At 53.6% G+C, this 21,716-nt stretch overlaps 1 protein-coding gene across 2 annotated transcripts; it reads left to right on the top strand.

The window, feature by feature from the left end:
- Positions 1-1,808: 1,808 nt before the first annotated feature.
- On the top strand, positions 1,809-21,698 carry TJP3 (tight junction protein 3). 2 transcript variants are annotated; one of them, XM_055547119.1, is made up of 21 exons: positions 1,809-2,002; positions 6,893-6,949; positions 7,065-7,174; positions 7,847-7,949; positions 8,197-8,545; positions 9,861-9,964; positions 11,040-11,199; positions 11,474-11,582; positions 12,119-12,177; positions 12,609-12,675; positions 12,887-13,043; positions 13,945-14,053; positions 14,209-14,446; positions 15,354-15,565; positions 16,752-16,847; positions 18,493-18,563; positions 18,996-19,206; positions 19,289-19,389; positions 19,774-20,061; positions 21,055-21,101; positions 21,470-21,698. In XM_055547119.1, exons 1-21 carry the CDS (start codon positions 1,985-1,987, stop codon positions 21,570-21,572), a joined length of 2,769 nt encoding a protein of 922 aa, XP_055403094.1. In that variant the 5' UTR covers positions 1,809-1,984; the 3' UTR covers positions 21,573-21,698. The 2 variants fall into 2 exon arrangements, with proteins under 2 accessions (XP_055403094.1, XP_055403103.1); XM_055547128.1 differs by having other exon boundaries at positions 12,119-12,207.
- The last annotated feature ends 18 nt before the right edge of the window (positions 21,699-21,716 follow it).

The following is a 21,716-nucleotide window of genomic DNA, read 5'->3' as shown; positions in this document are numbered from 1 at the left end:
TTATGGCAGAAGGTGAAGAGGAACTAAAGAGCCTCTTGATGAAAGTGAAAAAGAAGAATGAAAAAGGTGGCTTAAAACTCAACATTCAAAAAACTAAGATGATGGCATCTGGTCCCATCACTTCATGACAAATAGATGGGGAAACAATGGAAACAGTGATAGACTTTATTTTCTTGGATTCCAAAATTACTGCAGACAGTAACTTCAGCCATGAAATTAAAAGACACTTGCTCCTTGGAAGAAGAGCTGTGATAAGCCTAGGCAGTGTATCAAAAAGCAGAGATATCACTTTGCCAACAAAGGTCTGTATAGTCAAAGCTGATTTTTCCAGTAGACACGTATGGAGGTGAGAGTTGGACCATAAGGAAAGCTGATCACAAATTGATGCTCTCAAACTGTGGTGCCAGAGAAGACTCTGGGGAGTCCCTTGGATTCCAAGGAGATCAAAACCTGTCAGTGCTGAAGGAAATCAACCCTGAATATTCAATGAAAGGACTGTTGCTGAAGCTGAAGCTCCAATACATTGGCCACGTAATGAGAAGAGCTGACTGATTGGAAAAGGTGCTGGGAAAGACTGAGGACAAGAGAAGAGGATGACAGAGGAAGAGATGGATGGACAGCATCATCGACTCAATGGACATGAGTTTGAGCAAACTCAGGGAGATGGTGAAGGACAGGGAAGTCTGGCATGCTGCACTCCATGGGGTGCCAAAGAGTCGGACACAACTTAGTGACTGACCAACAACAGCAATATTCAACCTTCTAAACCCCAGTGGCAATGCCCCCTCCTCCAGGAAGACTTCCCTGATCCCTAATTTTCCCCTCTGCCTTCCCTCTTCCCACAATCTGGAGCTTCTTTCTGCCCAGTCTTGACTGGGTGAGGCTGGGAAGGGGTGTCTATGCCCAGATTTGCCCCTTCAACCTTGACCTGGGTGGGACAAGGAAACAGTTGGGCCTCAGGCTCTATTTTTTTTAAGCAAGAAGGAATGTGAGGGTAGAGCCAATGGTGGCTCCACCCACCCAGGTGACTTTCTCCCATCCACACCCCCAGGGAGAGGGTTTCCGGCTCTGGTCCAATTATTCCTAGACAGGTCCCTTGAAGGTGAGTCAAGGGGTGGAGAAAGAAGCATGACCTTTACTCCAAGAATCTTAAAGAATTTCCTTGTCCCTGCTGAGTGCCCTTCCAAGCTGGGAACCCAACCCAGGGCTAGGTGTGAAGACAGGCTGAAAACACTGGATTCTGGCCAGGCCCAGAGGTGACCGCTGTGCACCTTCTGGATCCTCCACTGTAGGGGACATCAAAAGGGAAGTCTCATATCAGCCTACACCTTCAGAAAGTCCATACCCCTCACCCCACCCCAGGTTTCTCTGGGCCTCAGTTTCCTCTCTAAAATAAACTCCCAAAAATGAAAAAAATCAAATAAAATCGTGTGAACTTGCTGAAGATGAGGTGACCGAGAAAGATCAGCCCTACTCTTGGGAGGTCTCTGACCCTTGGCTAGCTCCTAATCATAACACGTCTCTGTACAAAATCTCAACACGCATAGGTTTTCCTGGATGGAAAACCTTCCAAAGCGCAGGCTCCGTTCCACACGCGGCTTTAATCCCTGCCTGGTCTTCCTTGCAGCCTCTCCTGGCGAGTCTCCAACCCGGCCGCCGGCTAGTGCGCAGCTGGGCGGAAAACGCGGCCTGGAATTCCCACCCCAGGGCCTGGATCCTGTGTTGGGAGGGGTGGCAGGGTGGGAGCGAAGGCGGCCTCGGCGGCGTCCCGGAGGCGTGTCGGGACAGAGGCGGGGCTGGGAGGGGACTCAGAGGAGGAAGAGGTGCAGGTGCAGCCCTGGCGGCGGAGCGGGCGGGAGGAGGACAAGTGCTGGACACCTGCTTCGCCGCGACCCTCCCCAGCCGCCAGGGTGGGGTCCAGTTTTGACTGTTTCTAGGCCCCCCGCCCTGGGCCAGAGGCGCTGGACAGCCCCCAGGGTGGACTATGGCGGTGAGATTCCAGGCGAGTAGCCCGCGGAGGGCTGGAGGGGGAAGGGGACCGAGGTGGGGTCGGGGCTGGGACCGGGACCCGGGACCCCAGTTCACCCCCTTCCTAGGTAACAGATGGGGAAATTGAGGCCCAGGAGAATGTGGAGGCTAGCACGGGGAGAGTGTCTACGCCCACTGGCCTCCAGCGCTGCCTCCGGGGGCTCCCTCTGCCCCGGGTCTTCTTCCCTTAACAGATAGCGTTCGTGTGTGTACCAAGTCACTTCAGTCATGTATGACTGTTTGCAACCCAGTGGACGGTAGCCCGCCAGGCTCCTCTGTCCCATGCTCTTCTCCAGGGGATCTTTCCGACCCAGGGATGGAACCCGCGTCTCTTCTGTCTCTTGTATAGGCAGTCGGGATGTTTACCACCAGTGCCACCTGGGAAGTCCCTTAGCAGGCCGACCGGTGTTCAAATTCCGATTTTTCTGTGTAACTTTGAACCAGCCAGTGAGTCCACGCCTTTGAGAACCTCGTCTATAAAGTGGGTGATGGTCACTTTACAGAAGGGCGTGGGGAGGATCCTAGGAGGGGGAAAAAATGCTCCTGGTACATAGTAGGTGTGCAGTTTCCCAGGGGGATGGGCCGAGTTGAGCTTGAGCACTAAGGGTGGGACGTAGGCAGGGACTATGTGGGCTGGAACGGCTTTGGCGAAGGCAGTGAGGCTGTGGAAGAGGGGATCACCATTTATTGAGTGTCTACTGTATACAGAGTCGTTAACTTGGGGGATCTGGCTTGAGAGTCCAGTTTTGCTGCATCGGGCAGGCCGATCGGGGCTGGGGCAGGGAATCCCCGTGGCCCTGTGGCGAGTGGGGTGTGCTTCGTTCTCCAGTGTTGGAGCTTGAACCGACTTTGTCACACCCACCCTTCTGCGTCTCAGGTCGGGCCCCAGAGGGGTAAACGGGTGAACAGGCTCGGGAGATCTGTGGCTGGCCCCAGGCCAGACCACCCGAGGCTCTAGGGCCGGGAAGTTCTTTCTCCTTCCAGGCAGCAAGAAGCAGCTCCCAGAATCCCGTCCTCAACTCGAGTATTTGTGGTCCCCTCCCCTCCCCCACTCCGACCCCCGCTGTGGTTCCCAGAGGTGGGGGCGGGGAGGGGGAGAGTGATCAGCAGCTTGGCAACCACGTGCCTGGGCCGCTGTGACTCGGTAAGCCCAGTCCCCTCTGGAGGCCTCTAGTCTCCGGTGTTTCTGTCCCGCGCGTGGCAAGGGGCGGGGATGTAGGCGCGGGCCCCGCCCCCTCGGAGCTCACCTGGAGGGGGGCGGGGCTGAGGAGGCTAGGAACTCTGGACGTACCTGCAGGTGGTGGTGGTTGTTCCGGCGCTAAGTCGTGTCTTACTCTTTGCGACCCTGTGGACTGCAGCACATCAGGCTCCTCTGTCCTCCACTATCTCCCAGAGAACCTGGTGGAGTTCCTGGGAAAAATCAGCCTTTTATTCTACCATTAGTGCATTCCGCAAACTCCCCACACACGCTGTCCTGTGGGGACAATGATGGGGTCCCAGGGCCCCCAGCCCTGCCTACCAGGAATCCCCAGACTCAGGGGTGTAAGGGAGACAAGTGGACTGGGACCTCCCAGGCCTCAATAATCAGAGGCAAGAAATGTATGTGTCTTGCGGGGGTGTTGAGGACTTATTTCCTGAAGGAAGAGACACTGCCCCTGGGGCTGTGAAGGATGAATAGGAGTTTGCCAGGGAGTACAGCATGTGTAAAAGCCTGGAAGGGAGGCTGATTGGAGGACCAATCAGCAAAGTACCCAGAGAGACAGCCCCGCCTAGCCTTCACACCCAAGAGGAAAGATCAGAAAATCACAAATTGATGATTAAACAGGGTAATTGAAGATGGTTTTGGAAGCCATGAGTAAAACCTAATCAGTAGAGCAGAGGAGTGGTAGCATGCCAGCCAGAGAAGGTTGGCTAGTTTGGGAGGTCTTCCTGGGGAGGTGGCATTTGAACTGAGACCCAGGTGTCAGGGGACAGCTGTATGCATGTTGGGAGGGTGTCCAGGCACAGCGGTCAGCCACGGAAAGGTTGGTGGTGAACTAAGCTGAGGTGGGCTGCGGGGTTCGGTGTGACCCTATGGGTGTCAGAGAGCCTGCCAGTATCCACGGAACCTGCATGAGCCAGAACAAGCCGTGGCCACCTGCGCCTGCCCCCTCAGGGCTGTGATTCCCTGGGGGCTGATTCTTAAAATAGAGCCAGGAACTCAAAACGCAAGGGGATCATTTAATGACACCAAATATAAAATCAGAGCAAGTGAAAAGATTTCGTTCCGAAAAATAAGTTTAGAAGGAAAAAAAAAAAACAAAAAACAGAAGGGTGCTGGGACCAGGTGGTTGAGAGCAAAGGCGTGGGACAGACTGCCAGGGTTCACGTAGTGCTGTGTGACCTCTAGTACATTACTGAACCTCTCTGGGCCTCCTTTTCCTCCCCTGTGAAGCAGGAAGGCAGGAATAGAAGCAGTGCTGCTTCCTGAGGTCACTCAGGAGTAAAGGAATGGGTACTGCGTAGTGCTCGCTGGCAGCTCATGAAATAGTGTTGCTTATTAATGTTACACAGAGGAGAAAGGTCATTATTATTACTTCTCACTACAACTACTGCCGTTCCTCCAGAGGCTCCTACCGCTATTTGTGGGAGACTCCAGGCCCTCTTCTCACACCTCAGCGCTGAAAGATGGGGCAGCGGGCGTGAGGGAGGTACCCATTGTACAGATGGGGAAGATGAGGCTGGAGAAGTACCACCACAGCCAGTCAAGAGCACACTGAAGGATTTGAATCTTGGTGGTGCAAGGCAGACCCGGCTCCCAGGAGGGCTCATGAGGCCCCGCCCTTGGCTTTGTTTCCCTCTTCTCCTCCGGCTTCCTACCTCCCTGGAGCCTGGAATGCTGCTCTCCCAGGAACCTCTAAGAAAAAGCAGGGAAACACCACACACTGCACAGGGAATCCCCCCACACCTGCTATGCTGTGTGGGGAGGGGGCATCCTTTCTACAAGGCCCCCCAGGGGCAGCAGCACATCCAGGTAGAAGTAAGGGATAGGTGGGGGCCACATACCCCCTTCTGTTGGCTGCGTGACTTCTATTCCCAAAGCCTCTGATCTCCTCTGTACCCTGGACTTGAAAATAACAGAAGCCACGCCTCCCCACCCCTACGCTCCAATTGCTCTGTTGTCTTGGCAAGTGACTTTCCCTTTCTGGACCCAGCTTTCCTCATCTGTGATTGTTGTTCAGTCACTCAGTCGTGTCTGATTCTTTGCAACCCCAGGGACTGCAAGCATGCCAGGCTTCCCTGTCCTTCACCATCTCCCAGAACTTGCTCAAACTCATGTCCATTGAATTGGTGGTGTCATCCCACCATCTCATCCTGTGTTGTCCCCTTCTCCTGCCTTCAATCTTCCCCAGCACCAGGGTCTTTTCCAATGAGTCAGCTCTTCACATTAAATGGCCAAAGTATTGGAGCTTCAGCTTCAGCCTCAGCCCTTCCAGTGAATATTCAGGGTTGATTTCCTTTAGGATGGACTGGTTGGATCTCCTTGCAGTCCAAGGGATTCTCAAGAGTCTTCTCCAAATAGTTCAAAAGCATCAATTCTTCCGCATTCAGCCTTCTTTATGATCCAACTCTCACATCCATACACAACTACTGGAAAAAAATCATGTAACAGATGAATAATAAAATATCTGTTAACAGAACACCTGTTAGTGAGCAGATTAAATAAGATCTTACTGCAAAGAGCCTGGCGCAAAGGAAGCACTTCATTTAATCATTCCATAGATAGAATCCGAGGCAGATAAAAATCTCTGCCCTCCGAAGCAGACATTCTAGAGGGAGAAGTACAGTGACCAGATTTTTAAAATTCAGAGAATGTCAAGGGATCACAGGTTCTGTGAACTGGGAATCAGGACAAGGCGGATAAACTGGTCTGTTATGGGCTGGGGAGGGGCCAGTTGCAGACCTGGTGGCTGGGAGAAGGAAGTGAGGGAGGAAGCCAGGTAGAGATCTGGTGGACGAGAGTTTCAGGCAGAGGAGAAAGTGTATGCAAAGGTCCTGGGGCAGGACTGGGCCTGGCGTGTTGGAGGAATGGCGAGGAGGCCTGCGGGTCTGGAGCAGAGTAAGTCCCTTGTGCCTGTGGGCTTTGCTCGATGCCCACTAGGCACTGAGTCAGATCTCCCAGAGGGAAAGCGACAAGGACTTGCCCCTTGTCTATGTCCATTACAGTTCAGGACCATTAACATCTGGGAAAGGATCATTTTTCTTTTTTTTTTTTTTTTCCCTGTATTTCTTGTTGCTCTGGGTCTTTGTTGCTATGCGTGGGTTTTCTCTAGTTGCGGCAATCAGGGGCTGTTCATTGTGCTGCACGGGCTTCCCATTAAGGTGTCTTCTCTCGTTGCAGAGCACAGGCTCTAGATGCGGGGGCTCAGTAGTTGCAGTGCACGAGCTTAGCTGCTCCCCATGGCATATGGAATCTTCCTGGACCAGGGATCAAACCCAGGTCCCCTGCATTGGCAGGCGAATTCTTATCCACTGTACCACCAGGGAAGCCCATGGATGATTCTTTATGGTGGGGTCTGTCCTGTGCACTGAAGGAATTTGAGAAGCATCCCTAGCCCCCACCCACTCGATGCCAGGAGCACACCTAGTTGTGACAACCACAGATGATCCCAGATACCACACAGTGTCCCCTGGAGGAGGCAGAACAGTTCTGGGTTGAGAACCACTGACTGAAGTCCACTTTGCAGATGAAAAAACTGAGATCTCAGGAGAGATTGCAACTAGCCCACAGGCTTGGGCCAGGAGAGTGTCAGAGCCAGGCTCCCCACCCAGGTATGGAGACCCCTGAATCCTCACAGCCACCTTCCCTACCACCCCCCTCCAGGTGCTGGACATGGAGGAGCTGACCATCTGGGAACAGTACACTGCCACGATCAGCAAGGTGGGGCCTCCCTCTCCCTGCAAGGGCGCCAACAAAAACAGTGGGCCGGTCCCCATAGGACGGCCTTTGTCCCAGTGAAAAGCAGAATCGCGTTCTGTTTCTCATCCCCTCTCAGGACCCCCGCCGAGGCTTTGGCATCGCAATCTCTGGTGGCCGAGACCGGTCCGGTGGATCTGTGGTTGTGTCCGATGTGGTGCCTGGAGGGCCGGCTGAGGGCTGGCTACAGTGAGTGTCAAGGCAGCTGGGTTACAAGGGACAGGCGTGTCAAGAAGAGGGACCTATATGGACCAGAGTCTGGAGGCTAAAATGTGCCTGGCACCTTCCAGCTCTGACAACACAGGACTGGAAGCTGGCAGTATGACTGACTGTGTTCTCGGGGTCATGGTGGCCCTGGCACGCTCCTGGAACAAATATCCTGGAAACTTCTTTTTGGCTGGAGGGAGAGTGACCCAGTATCCTGAGGTCTTGGGGGCAGGAGGCTCCTGGGAGTTATTTTGGGAAAAATGGTTCTTGGGCCCGAGTGGTTGACAGGTGATGTGATACTCAGAATCAGGGGCCAGCTTCAGAGAGAAATAGAGTGTGAAACAGAGAGAGAAGGGAAGAAAAGCATGAAGAGGGGGGCCTAGAGAAAAAAGTAAGGGGGTGTGGAGATGCCGGTTGCAATTGCCGTTTCTGTTCTACAATTGCATTTCATTATTATGTGGGTTCTTTGATCAGCCCCACTTTACAGATGAGGAAACTGAGGCCCAGAAGGATGTCTTTGTGAGCCTGGGGACACTGATGCTTTGGAACCAGGCCTTGTAGAGCTGGGGGTACCTGCCAGGGGCCCTCAGAGAAGGCCTGGGGAGAGGGGCTCCCAGCAAGGCCTCCTCCCTGAGACCTGGCCTTCTCCCTCAGGACAGGGGACCACATTGTCATGGTGAACGGGGTCTCCATGGAGAGTGTTACCTCCACCTTCGCCATTCATATACTCAAGACCTGCACAAAGATGGCCAACATTGTGAGTGGGAGGGGCAGCTCCTGCCAGCAGTACCTCAGTCCTGGCTGAGTCTCCCACCCCACCCCCAATCCCCGATCCTGCTGCCCATGGGCAGATGAATATAAGCTTCCCCCTAGCCAATGAAATTGTGTCCCCATTTCACAGCTTGGATGTTCAGGCTCAGAGGGACCAGAGTCCCCCAGGGCTGCCCAGGGGATGGGCCAGAGACTTGAACTGGCCCCCCACCCATCTCTGCCTCCCTTAACAGACAGTGAAGCGTCCCCGGAAAGTCCAGGTGCCTGCCACCAAGGTCACTTCTGCCCCGGGACACCAGGACTCAGATGAGGAAGACAGGCTGCGGTGTTTGGAGGAGGCTGACCACGGCCGGGGCTACGAGGGGGACACGTCTAGCGGCTCTGGCCGCTCCTGGGGCGAGCGCTCCCGACGGCCAAGGGCAGGTCGCCGGAGCCGGGCCAGCAGCCACGGGCGCAGGAGCCCAGGTGGTGGCTCCGAGGCCAACGGGCTGGCCCTGGTATCCGGCTTCAAGCGGCTGCCGCGGCAGGACGTGCAAATGCGGCCCGTGAAGTCTGTGCTGGTGCGGAAGAGAGAGAGTGATGGTGAGCTTTAGGGCTACGTTGTTGGCAGGGGTCTTAGAGTCCCTGGGAAAGGGCCACATTGCTGCCCTGACATTTGGTCCCGCGTGGTGTGTGCTCAGCAGAATAACAGCCCCCAAAGATGTCCACGCCCTATCCCAGGACCTGTGGACGTGTCATCTCACAGGGCAGAGAGGACTCTGCAGGTGCAATTAAGCTAGGCCCCTGAGATGGGGACGACCCTACATTCCCTGGGGCCCCAGTGTCTTCACAGCGTCCTTATAAGAGGGAGGGGGAGAATCAGAGGCAGAGAGAGACAGGAGATGCTGAGCTGCTGGCTGTGAGGGTGGAGGGAGGGGCCGCAAGCCAGGTGGTGCCTTGAAGCTGGGAAAGGCAGGAGCCGGTGCTCCCTGGGAGCCTCTGGAGGGATCAGCCCTGCCCACACCTGGATTAAGTCCCATGAGGCCCATTTCAAACGGTGAGATAAATCTGTGTTGTATTATATGCACTAAATTTGTGGCATGTTCTTAGAGAAACAGGAAGCTCACACATCATGACATCAGTAGATTGTCAAAGTGTTCATAGGTAGAGAACAGTAGACCTTTACCTCTACAGAGGTAAAGAGACATGACCTCTCCCCCCCTCTTGATTCAAGGACAGAATCATGATCTTGGAATTATGGTTACGATGTGACAAATGGCACTGGGACCTCTACCCCACATCGTAATTTTAATACTCCTGAAAATGTTCATTGTGATCTCATTGAATATTGGGGGTTGTGACCCCGAAGCCCTTTTGGTGTTGTCATCAGGGTGTCTGGAAGGGACAGCCCGGGCTCTGCCCCTTCTCAGGTGCCTACTGCCGACCACCATGCAATGACATCAGAATCCCTGCCGCAGGGCATTTGCACAGACCATTTCCCACCTGAAACAACCTTCCCAAGACCCTTGCAGGGTTTGCTCCCTTGCTTCATCTGAGACCTGGCTCAGACATCACCTCCATAGAGAGGCCGTCCCCCGACCACCTCGTCCCAAATGGCTTCCCCCCTTCCCACCAAGGCCACTTCCCCACCTTCCCACTTTCTCCATCTTCCCAGCTCTTGGCACCACCTGGTGCTCGTGTGTTGCATCTCCAGCTACAGGGCACCAGGTCTGCTGTCACCTGCTGACAGGTACCTGAGGTGGAGAATGCCCGCTGGAAATGCTGAAGCTTGCCCCGTCCCCTCAGGACAGCAGCCGGGAAGGCAGGGTGGTAGAGAGCAGGTGAAAAGGCTGGGATCTGAGAGGCCCTGGCAGCCTAGACCCCAGGCCCTGCCTCAGTTTTCCGCCTCCTCCCACAGATTTTGGGGTCAAACTGGGCAGTCAGATCTTCATCAAGCACATCACAGATTCGGGCCTGGCTGCCCAGAACAGTGGGCTTCAGGAAGGAGACCTCATCCTCCAGGTAAGCCCGGGCTTCCCAATAGAGGCAGGGAGACCTGGGCTAGAGAGTAACAGTGCTACCAAGACACCCAGTAAGGTCAGCAGAGCTGAACCACTTGCCGGCTGCATTGTTACCTATTTTCCAAAGGTTGGAGATGGCTATGCAGGATTTTCCGCCCTTCCCCCTATCTGCTGCTAATCCATTGCCAAATGTTGGTTTCTAGTACTCCCTTTGGGTTGTCTGTTTCTAGTATTCTCAGAGTCACATGGCCAGCTGGCTACAGCAGTGATTCATGGACCTGCCTTAGGTGCCTGGATACTAGTGATCCAGAAACCAGGCTGCAAGGGGCAGCTCTGCCTTAAGAGTTCATTTCCTTCTAGACTCCTCCCCTGAAAATCTGTTTCTAGTGATTCCTGATGTTTGATTTCCAAATCATTTCTGGTTGATTGTTTCTAAACTCTTCTCAGAGTTGTCTGTTTCTAGTGACCCTGAGTGTCTGTTTCTAGTGGCTTAGGGCTGACACTTAGAGCTTAGAGGTAGGGGGTGGCTAGAAACTCACAATCGCAAGGGTTACTGAAAACGGACATTCCCAAGAGAAAATGTTAGAAATGGATTCCTGGTGAGTTGAGATGACATTAAACCCTTCCTAGGAATTGTGCGTTTCCAGTCTACTTCCGGATGTCTGTGTCCAGCACCTCCTAGAGATCATCTCTTTCTAGTATTTAAGTATTTACTCCCTCACCCCCAATTAGGGTTGTCTCTATTATTACCCCTGAGTTGTTTCTAATATCTGCTCCCCGTGTCACCTGAGAAATTTCCCTCTCTGGGGAGATGAGAGAGTCAGTCCATTTTTAATTTTTTCATAGCATCCCCCACCCCTCTTAGAAAACTGTTTCTAGAATTCTTCCGGAGGTCAGTTCTCGGCATAGTATCCTCTCACAGAAGGAATGCAATTCTATCATTTTCTCTTGAGAATGTCTGTTTTTAGTAACCCCTGAGAGTTGTGTGTTTGTAGTCCCCCCACCAAAATATCTGTTTCTAGTGTCCCCTATCTCTCGTGAACTTGCTTCTTCTCTCCTCTCCTGATTCCTTTTAGATCAACGGAGTGTCCAGTGAGAATCTGTCGCTGAGTGACACACGCCAACTGATTGAGAAATCGGAAGGGAAACTGACCCTGCTGGTGCTCAGGGACCGAGGCCAGTTCCTGGTGAATATCCCTCCGGCCGTCAGTGACAGCAACAGCTCTCTCCTGGAGGGTGAGGGGCCCTGGGCAGGGAGGTTCGAACTGAGGGCCAGGGAAGCAGGCTGTGTCTGGCAGAGCCAAGCAGGGGTTGGTAAGCCTGGCTCTGAGAGGCTCAGAGAGGGACAGAAACTTGCCCAAGGCCACACAGCAAATCAGAGCTGGAGGTTCCCAGCTGAGCCTGACTCTGGTCTGGGCCCCTTTGCTTAGAGGGGCCTGATGTGCCCCTCCGTGAAATGGGTCCAGCCTGTAAGGCCATGCCCATGGCTGAGACGTGTTTTCCCCCACAGACATCTCGGACCTCGGCTCAGAACTGTCCCAGGCACCACCATCTCACATCCCACCGCCACCCCAGCATGGGCAGCAGAGTCCAGACACCAGCCGAACCAACTCCCCCGTGTATGTAACCCCACTGGCTAGAATAGCCAAATGAGAGGGGAACACGGGCATGTCTTTTCCCACTTTGGGTAACCTTGAGGGTGCAGCCATGGTGGCCTGCCTGGAAGAGGTCTCTCCTGTCCATAGGAGGTTCCAAGACGTGGTCTAGGGCTATGGGCTTTTGGGGGTGGATAATCCCCTTCTAAGCTCCCTCCTATGGCTCTTGGTGGGAGGACTCAGACCCTCAGCAGGGCGGTCTGTCTAGAGGAGGGGACCACACAGGAGTAACAACCAGGGGTAGAGGTCACCTCAGTTCATCTTAGAGGCCAGAGGACAGCCCATGCCAAGGTTCCAACTCTTACTTCGTTATTGGCTCTTTAGGTCATTGACTAGTCATGTCATAAGGAGCAGAGGGCCTGAGATCACACAGCTGCAGAGGGGCAGGACTAGAATTAAAACCCAAGTGCTGATAAATTAAAATTCTTCTAAAATTTGCTGCTCAACATCCCCGCCCCTCCCCCCCCCCCGAACCTCACCCCAAATCTGTTCCCCACCAGGGAGAGCCACCGGCTTCGGCGGGAAAGTTCAGTGGATTCTAGGACAGTGTCAGATCCAGGTGAGCAGGGACTTCCTTGGTGGTCCAGTGGTTGAGACTCTGTGCTTCCAATGCAGGGGACTTGGGTTCAATCCCTGGTTGGGGAACCAAGATCCCACATGGCACAGCAGAAAAAAGAAAAAAAAAAAGACATTTCAACAACGCTGACTTCTCATTTGGCATCAACAAATATATATTTTTTTAAACCAAACAGGTGAGCGCCTCTGTGGTCATTCTGAGCACCCCCCTCTGGTTTTTCTGATATCAGCCAATGAGGCTGTGCCATGCAGAATGTGGAAGGCTGGCATGGGCCTCAGAGGTCAGGGACAATTCCCCCCCGGAAGGAGCGGGGCTTGGGCAGCCACATTCCAAGGGGCAGGGATGCCCTACAGCAAAAGTTTGGCGGCTGGACCGGTCAGTGCACTTGGGGAAAACTGGCTGTTCCCTTTCAGACTCCCCGAGGCCAAGAAACTATGACATATACAGGGTGCCCAGCGGTCAGAGTGTGGAGGACCACGGGTATGTGCCCCAAAAGAAAACTGAGGACCTGCACACGCCGGGGTGCCTCCCCGGTCCCCACCACCTGCCTTCCCGGGACACCCAGGTTTGGGAGGTTCGGCTACGAAGCCGGGAAGCTCACCGTCCACCTGACTCCGCCTCCCGCATGACTCCGCCTCTGCCTGCCCTGACTCCGCCTCCCACCTGACTCCGCCTCCGCCTCTCTGCGCAGGTACAGCCCAGACTCGCGGGTGGTCCGCTTCTTCAAGGGCACGAACATTGGGCTGCGGCTGGCCGGAGGCAATGACGTGGGCATCTTTGTATCCGGGGTTCAGGCGGGCAGCCCAGCTGACGGCCAGGGCATCCTGGAGGGAGATGAGATTCTGCAGGTGAGCGGGAGTTTTAGCTGGGGTGGCTGGCGGTGGGCGTTCTGGGTGGTCCCCGAGTCTGTTGCTGCCTGTGAGCCCTCCTCTTGGGCCTCCTTGGGGACTGGCAAGACCCTCAGAGACATTCAAATTTATATATATATAAAATTTATTTTTGGCTGCTCTGCGTCTTCCTTTTTCTTGGGGATAGTTTTGGTCACCACCTCCTATACAGTGTTACAAACCTCTGTCCATAGTGCTTCAGTCACTGCGTCTGTCATATCTAATTCCGTGAATCTATTCGTCGCTTCCACTGAATAATCATAAAGGATTTGATTTAGGTATTTGGTCATTCAGGTATTTGGTCATACCTGAATGGCTTAGTGATTTTCTCTACTTTCTTCAACTAAGGTCTGAACTTTGCAGTAAGGAGCTCATGATCTGAGCCACAGTCAGCTCCTGGTCTTGTTTTTGCTGACTGTATAGAGCTTCTTTGCAGCATGTGGAATCTTCCCGGACCAGGGATCGAACTCTTGTCCCCTGCATTGGCAGGTGGATTCTTAACCACTGGACCATAAGAAGTCCCTGTCTTGCCTCATTCGTGTTTCACCAAATTCCCACCAGTGTCCTGGTCCTGTCACAGCTGAGACCCCCTGTTCCTATGTCTTGATGTTGAACACTCACTGAGACTTGGTTGTGCCTGAATTGATTATATTTCCCGTTTCCTGGTTTCCGGGTCAAACCTTCACAAGTGTGTGTGAAGCCCGGGTGCTACAAGGCAATGCCTCCATTGGAAAGCCATCCCCTAATCTCCAGGACTCTTGACAGCAACCCTGGAAGGGGAGGGTTGAGAGCTTTGTTGAGAGGAAGAGCTGGGATCTCTCACCCGGGGCATCGTCCCACCCCTGCACCCCATTCTTGGCAGGTGAATGATACCGCGTTCCAGAACCTGACCCGGGAGGAGGCTGTGAACTTCCTGTTGGGGCTGCCAGTTGGCGAGGAGGTGGAGCTGGTGACACAGCGCAAGCAGGACAGTGAGTGTGTGTGTGTGTGTGTGTGTGTGCGTGTGAGAGAGAGAGAGAGAGAGAGAGAAAGGTGTGCGTGGCCCACGGCTGAGTGCGATCCACAGTCAGGCCCTGGGGAGGGGTGGGGTCTGGGTCCCACCAGTTCACGGAGTCTCCCCATCCAGTCTTCCAGAAGATGGTGCGGTCTGGCTTGGGCGACTCCTTCTACATCCGCACGCACTTTGAGATGGAGCCCAGCCCGCCATCCGGCCTGGGCTTCACCCGCGGAGACGTCTTCCACGTGCTGGACACACTGTACCCTGGCCCCGGGCAGAGTCCCACCCGGGGAGGCCAGTGGCTGGCAGTGCGCATGGGGCGTGACCTCCGGGAGAAGGAGCGGGGCATCATCCCCAACCAGAGCAGGTGGGGACCAACCACGCACTGGAATAGGTTTAGCATCACTACTTAGCATCCCTGGTGGTGCACTCTGGAGAGCCCTGCAGAAGGCTCCAGCCAACCAGCAGCACTAGTATCAGTTTCCCGCAGCTGCTGTAACAAATTACCATAAACCTGTGGGCTTTGAGCAACATGCATTTATTTATCATCTCACGTTCTGGAGGTCCAAAGTCCGAAACGCATCTGATGGGGCTCAGTCGAGATGTGGGCAGGGCTGGGTCCTCCCGAGGCTCTAGGGGAGCATAAGCTCCTGCCTTTTCCAGCTGCTAGAGGCACCACATCCCTGGCTCGCAGCCCCTCCCTCCATCCTCACAGCCAGCAGGGCAGCATCTCCTGTCTCTCTCTGCCTCTGACCCTCCCACCCCTCCTTTTTTTTTTTTTAATTTATTTATTTTTGGCTGCACTGGGTCTTCCTTGCTGCACACAGGCTTTCTCTAGTTGCAGTGAGTGAGCCTACTCTTGGCCGCAGTGCTCGGGCTCTTATGTCAGTGGCTTCTCTTGTTTTGGAGCGCAGACTCTTAGGGCACACAAGCTTCTGTAGTTGTGGTGCAGGGGCTTAGTTGCTGTGAGGTATTAGGATCTTCCTGGACCAGGGATTGAACCCGTGTCCCCTGCATTGGCAGATGGATTCTTAACAACTGCACCACCAGGGAAGTATCTCCCACCCACCTTTTATAAGGACCCTATGATGACACTGGGTCCCCCCAGGGAACCAGGGTCGTCCCCATTTCAGGGGCCTTAACTTAATCCCTCCTGCAAAGTCTCCTCTGCCCACTGAGGTGACCCATCCACAGGCCCCCTGTTCAGGCCATGGACATCTTTGGGGCTGTCATGCTGGACTCTGGTGCTCACTTACCTCCTCCCTTCTCTCCAGGGCTGAGCAGCTGGCCAGTCTGGAGGCTGCCCAGCGGGCTGTGGGGGTCATACCTGGAGCCTCAGCGGGCTCCAACTCACGGGCCGAGTTCTGGCGGCTGCGGGGTCTTCGTCGGGGAGCCAAGAAGACCACCCATCGGAGCCGCGAGGATCTGTCAGCTCTGACCAAACAGGGTCACTACCCACCGTATGAGCGCGTGGTGCTAAGAGAAGGTGGGCCAGGGTGGGAGGAGGCGAAGGGCCTCAAGTGTTCAAAAGCCACAATCCTTACCTCCCTCCTTCCACCCCAAACACCCACTTTTAGTTACCTTAGGACCAAAATGCCGTGCCATGCCATACTAAGTCGCTTTAGTCGTGTCTGACTCTTCGTGACCCCATGCACTGTAGCCCACCAGGCTCCTCTGTCCATGAGATTCTTTAGGCAAGAATATTGCAGTATGTTGCCATGCTCTCTTCCAGGGGATCTTCCCACCCCAGAGATTGAACCCACGTTTCCTGCGGCTCCCACATTGTAGAAAGATTCTTTACCACTGAGCCACCAGGGAAGCCCAGGACAAAAATACATACGCACAAAACCAGGAGATTCTTTCCCTACCTGAGAACCAGTTGTAAAAATACACCTTATCCAGATTCTGGAAGGGAAAAGATTAAGCTCTTACATACAGCCTCAGGGCAGAGGATTAAAACCAGGTGCAGAGGCTTTTAGAACAGTGGGAGGATGGGACTAGCAGGTGACCCAGAATGAGAAGGTGGCTCAGATGATAAAGAATCTGTCTACAATAAAGGAGATCCCTGGGTTGGGAAGATTTCACTGGAGAAGGGAATGGCAACCCACTCTAGTATTCTTGCCTGGAGAATTCCATGGGCAGAGGAGCCTGGTGAACTACAAGTCCTTGGGGTTGCAAAGAGTTGGACACAACTGAGTGACTCACACAAACAGGAGAAATGGGACATAACCGGATGTGACTCTGGGCCAATAAAACTGTATTTACAAAAATAGGCAATGGACCGGATGTGGCCTGAGGGTTGTAATGGCAGATACCAACCACTGAGTTAGCTGGATTCAGCTGCTCTGACAGACCTCAAGGGACAGCTGTATAAACAAGAAGTTTCCTTTTCTTTCAAGTAACAGTCCTAGTGTAAGAAGTCAAAGAGGGCTCCTACCTTTCCATGAAGGATACAACCCAGACTTATCATTCTGCTTCCATCCCATTGGCCAGGACACAGTCACATGGCCACCTTTACTGCAAGGGAGGCAGAGAGTTGTAGTCTTTAGCTGGGCAGCCATGGGCCTCACTAGATCTACTGTGGAGAAAATGAAGAAGCAGTTGTGCAAGAGGCTAGCAGTCCTTGCCCCACATGGGATCCTGATTCTTGTCATTGATTCTCTGCCCTTCAGCGAGTTTCAAGCGCCCGGTGGTGATACTGGGACCCGTGGCCGACATTGCTATGCAGAAGTTGACAGCTGAGATGCCTGACAAGTTTGAAATTGCAGGTAAGAAACCGGGTCCTTTAGCAACCTCACTGGTGAATCGTTTCATAGCCCTTTCCTAGGAACTTCCCTGGTGGTTCAGTGGTTAAGATTCCACCTTTCAATGTAGGAGGTGTGGGTTTAATCCCTGGTACCAAGATGCCACGGAGTGTGGCAAAAAATTTTTTAAAAAAGGAACCCTTTCTCAGCCTCTGGGGTTGAGGCAGTGTGGTCAGGGAGCTGCTAATGATGCAGCCTTAATTGATCTTGGCACTCTTTGCGCAGAGAGCCTCAGAATTCTTCTTAACACGTTTACCAGGCAGTCATTGACAATGGAGCCAATTAGACAGTTGCCAACTGTCCATTCATTAGTTCAAGACATTTGTTTATTGAGCTCTAGACATAGTGTTGAACAAATACACAGAATTTCTGGAAGAGACCAAAAGTGAACAACTACAGAAATAATTAGGATAGGGTAGAGAATCAGCAAATTATAGCTCCTGGGCTAAATCTGGTTGTTCTTATTCAGCCTGCTAATGGAGAATGGTATTTATAAATTTAAAATGGTTGAAAAGAAGGTAAAATAATTTTTTTTGGTGATATATGGCAAGAACTGAAAGCTATGAATTGAACAGATACTTGTACATGAAATTTCGGCATGATTCACACCAGCCGGAAGGTGGACACAGCCCAAGTATCCGTCAACAGGTGATGAATAAATAAAATGTGCTCCATCTATCCATGGAATATCACTCAGCCTTAAAAAAGGAAGGAGATTCAGGCACCTGCTACATGGATGGACCTTGAGGACTTGATGCTCAGTGAGAAAAGCCAGACACAAAAAGGAAAAATACTGTCTGATTTCACTCACAGGAGGTCCTAGATGAGTCAGATCCACAGAGACAGGAAGTAGATGGTGGGGCAGGAGCTGGGGGAGGGGATGGGGAGTCAGTGTTTCATGAGGACAGAGTTTCAGTTTGGGAAAATGAAAAAGTTCTGGAGATGATGGTAGGGATGGTTGCATGATACTGTGAATGTATTTAATGCCACTGAGCTATGGACTTAAAAACAGTTAAGATGGTACATTTTATGTTACACAGATTACCACAACAAAGAGAAAAAGGCAAGGTTGTGTCCCCCTCCCTTCTAGGCACCCCAGAGCAGGGCCTGCCTTCTCCCTCAGCTGCCAGGATATCTAGGAGGGCTTCCTGGAGGAAGCAGTGCTCCATCTAGGGTCATAGAAGACACATGGGGGTGGCAGAGTAGCTTCTTTTGGGTCACAGCCCAAGCAAAGGCCTAGAGTTGGGACTGAGCCTTGGAGAGTGAGTATCTGGAGCTCAGACTCTGCACCCAGCTCCTCATGCCGTTTAGCTCAGTGACTCTGAGCTGGTGACCTTATGTCCCTGAGGCTCCGTTTTCCCATCTGCCAGATGGGCCAGTAACAGCCACTCCTGTTCAGGAGGAGGAGGTGAGGGTCATGTTCAAGAGGGGACCCAGTGTGGTATCAGGCATGAGGCCAACAAGAGCTACTGTTGCTGGTGTTAGGATTTCCCTCAAGGGCCATGGGGAGCCATGGTGGGTTCTTGAGAAAGGATGGGGCAGGTAGACATGAATTTGAAGGGCCGGTGATTGCCCTCCTGAAGCTGCCAGTCACCTCTTCCCTCCACAGAGAGCGTGTCAAGGACTGAGAGCCCTTCCAAGATCATCAGACTGGACACCGTGCGGGTGATTGCGGAGAAAGTAAGCAAGGCTCTGCTGTGGGTCCCATTTCATGGATGGGGAAGCTGAGGCCCAGGCCTCCAACTTGTTCTGGCCTCATGCCCAACAGATGTGATTTTCCATGGAGGCCCATTTTGGAGGCTTTTTCATGTGGAGGGCTTGAGGGGGACAGAGCCTACCCTGTGTCATGCAGTGGCAAGCCCTGGGAAAAGGCAGAGAATCAAACTGGGGGCTCTGTGCTCAAGACGCTGTGACTCAGGCCAACATGCTGGCCTGCAGATGTGAGTGGTTTGGGGGTCCAGTCTGACCTCAGACTCTTCATCTCCATCTATTTGATTCTTCACCTGTCTCCAATGCTCTGTCTCTGGGTGTGGTTTTTCTCTCCACTGTCTCTCTGTCTCTCTCTCTGTCTCCTGGCCCCGCACCACTGCCCCCGGCGCTGGCCCGGCCCAGGACAAGCACGCGCTCCTGGACGTGACACCCTCAGCCATTGAGCGCCTCAACTACGTGCAGTACTACCCCATCGTGGTCTTCTGTGTTCCTGAGAGCCGCACAGCCCTCAAAGCCCTGCGCCAGTGGCTGGCCCCCGCCTCCCGCCGCAGCTCCCGCCGGCTCTACGCCCAGGCCCAGAAGCTGAGGAAGTACAGCGACCACCTCTTCACAGGTGGGATGGGAGCTGAGGGTCTGGGGTGGGTGGTGGGCCCCGGCCCGAGCCTCCCGGCCATGCTGATGCCCCCTCCCTGTAGCCACCATCCCCCTGCAAGGTACGAGTGACTCCTGGTACCAAGAGCTCAAGGCCGTCATCCAGGAGCAGCAGATGCGGCCCATCTGGACGGCTGAGGACCAGGTATCTGGGCCAGGGGGTGGGACCCGCCTGAGTTAGGGACTGAGGGGCGTGGCCAAGATTTGACCCTGAGGTTAGGGTTTCTGGACCTGGTTCCTGGGGTGAGATGGGACTGGGGGGTTGGGTTTGGGAGTTGGGGGCTTCTTTGGGGGCTGGAGTCAAGGCTTGGGGCTCAGTTCAGATTTGGAGGCTCCGTCTCGAATAAGGTCAATGGTGAGAACTCACCTTGGGGTCAAGAGTTAAGCCTCAACTTGAGGTTGAGGACTGGAATTTGAAGGGTGATGTCATGGGTCTGGGGTTTGGTCTCAGATCAAGGAAGTTTGGGGCTGGAGGTGGGAGGGGGGAGAGGGAAGGGTCTTGGCTCAGCCCGGCCATGTGCACCTGCAGCTGGACAGCTCCTCGGAAGACAACCTGGACCTCCCCCACCACGGCCTGGCGGACAGCTCCGCGGACCTGAGCTGCGACAGCCGGGTCAACAGCGACTACGAGACAGATGGCGAGGGCAGCGTCTACACAGACGGTGAAGGCTATACGGATGGCGAGGGTGGGCCCCACACAGACGTGGATGAAGGGCCCCGGGTGCCAGCCCTGACCCGGTCCTCAGAGCCTGTGCTGGGGGATGAGCCCTGGATCCCGCAGGATGATGGGAGACCCTCCGGTCCCCGGGAAGCCCAGGTGAACAGAGCACAGGGGTGGCACCAGCAAGGGTTTGCGGATGGGGCTGAGACGTAGGGGGCCTGTTAACTCACCACCCCCGCACCCCGTCCCCCGGATGTGAAGGAGCAGAAACTTCCCTGATCACATCAGTATCTGGGACCTGCTTCTAGGGTGTTTAAACCAGAGTCACTTAGAACAAATATTTAACCTCTGCATGAGTTTCCTTATCTTAGATTCAGAGATTGATGGTAAAGTCTTGACATCACAAGCTCATTGTTTATTTGGTTGCTGCTGCTGCTTTGTTTTGTATTTTTTGGCCACGAGGTTTGAGGAATCTTAGTTCCTGGACCAGGGATTGAAGCCAGGCCCCCTGCAGTGGGAAGCTCAGAGTCTTAACCACTGGACCGCCAGGGAATTCCCACAAGCTTGTTGTTTAAACTGAATACACTTAGTCCAAGTCCTTCCCCATCGTAGTCAGGTATTTGACAGTAACAAATATTGACTCAGCACTTATTCTCTGTGGGGCTTCCTTAGCCCCCTAGGTGCTTTTCTGTGAATTCAAGAAAGTTCTCCAGACCCTCTCTAGGGAAATGTAAAAACGTACAAATCTATGATGTCACTGGTAGAATGGTGCTCTGGGGTTGTGCAGTGCCCAACCTGTTCAACTGTCTATGGCATCCTGTTTATGAGGCAGCTCTACGCTAAGCAGTTGACATACATGAACTCATTTATGTACTGCTGACAACATGACTCTGAGGAATGTCACAGATGGGAAATCCAACTCTCCCTTTGTTGACAGGCTGGGAGATCTCAGCCAAGGCCTTGCCCTGTCCAAATCCATTTTCTCATTTAAAATTGGGGATGATTTCAAGACTTCTGTGGAGACAAGGAGAAAGTTTGTGGGTAGAACTGCCTGGGCAAAGGGAGGGAGGTAGGATGGGGGTGATTACTCATTCCTATTTCTCATTCCTTGGTGGGGATAAGTGTTAACTGCCTTTCTCCCTCTCCAAGATGGATAGCCGCCACCCACAGGGTCAACGGCGACAAGAAAGCATGCGGTAAGAGTCCCTATACTCCACATTGGGGCTGCTCAACCCCCCACCCCGGGATTTTGGGGTGCTTAGAATCAAGCTGTGGTGCTAGCACCTTTGTGGTGCTAGAGCCTCGTGGTGAGACAGAGCCAGAGAGAGCCACTCCAAGCCTCATGCAGTCAGGGCCATGAGAGTAGGAATCCTCTTCCTGGGAGGATGAGAAGGCTTCCCGAAGGAGGGGACATTGGGGTTGGGGCTTTGAAGGATGTGTAGGAGTTTGAGAGTCTTGCTCATCTCTGACTACACCCACTGTGCCTAGTCCAGAGTCAACTCAGTTAACAGTATAAGTCCACACCCTCCCCACTCACAGCCTCTTCTATTTTCTCACCCGCCAGGACATATGAGAGGGAAGCTCTGAGGAAAAAGTTTACACGAGCCAGAGATGTGGAGTCCTCTGATGAAGATGGCTACGACTGGGGACCAGCCACTGACCTGTGACCCCCTTCCAGGTGGCCAGCTGGCCTGTCCTCCTATTTCCTCCCTGGAGCTGAGACTCAGTCTCCCATACAGAACCTAGACACCTGCCTCCCTCTACCTGGTATTTAATCGAGTATTTTCACAGCACTGGCTTCTAGTGATTTC

The sequence above is a fragment of the Bubalus kerabau genome, chromosome 1, assembly GCF_029407905.1.
Source record: "Bubalus kerabau isolate K-KA32 ecotype Philippines breed swamp buffalo chromosome 1, PCC_UOA_SB_1v2, whole genome shotgun sequence".
Classification (NCBI taxonomy): domain Eukaryota; kingdom Metazoa; phylum Chordata; class Mammalia; order Artiodactyla; family Bovidae; genus Bubalus; species Bubalus kerabau.
The sequence above is the reverse complement of the archived record's forward strand: the minus strand, read 5'-3'. Positions and strand labels throughout refer to the sequence as shown.

Excerpts from the sequence above, each read along its gene's own strand:
- TJP3 (XM_055547128.1), top strand. Across the intron at positions 7,175-7,846 it reads CCGGCTGAGGGCTGGCTACA|GACAGGGGACCACATTGTCA; the intron begins GTGAGTGTCAAG and ends CTTCTCCCTCAG. Across the intron at positions 12,676-12,886 it reads CAGAGTGTGGAGGACCACGG|GTACAGCCCAGACTCGCGGG; the intron begins GTATGTGCCCCA and ends CTCTCTGCGCAG.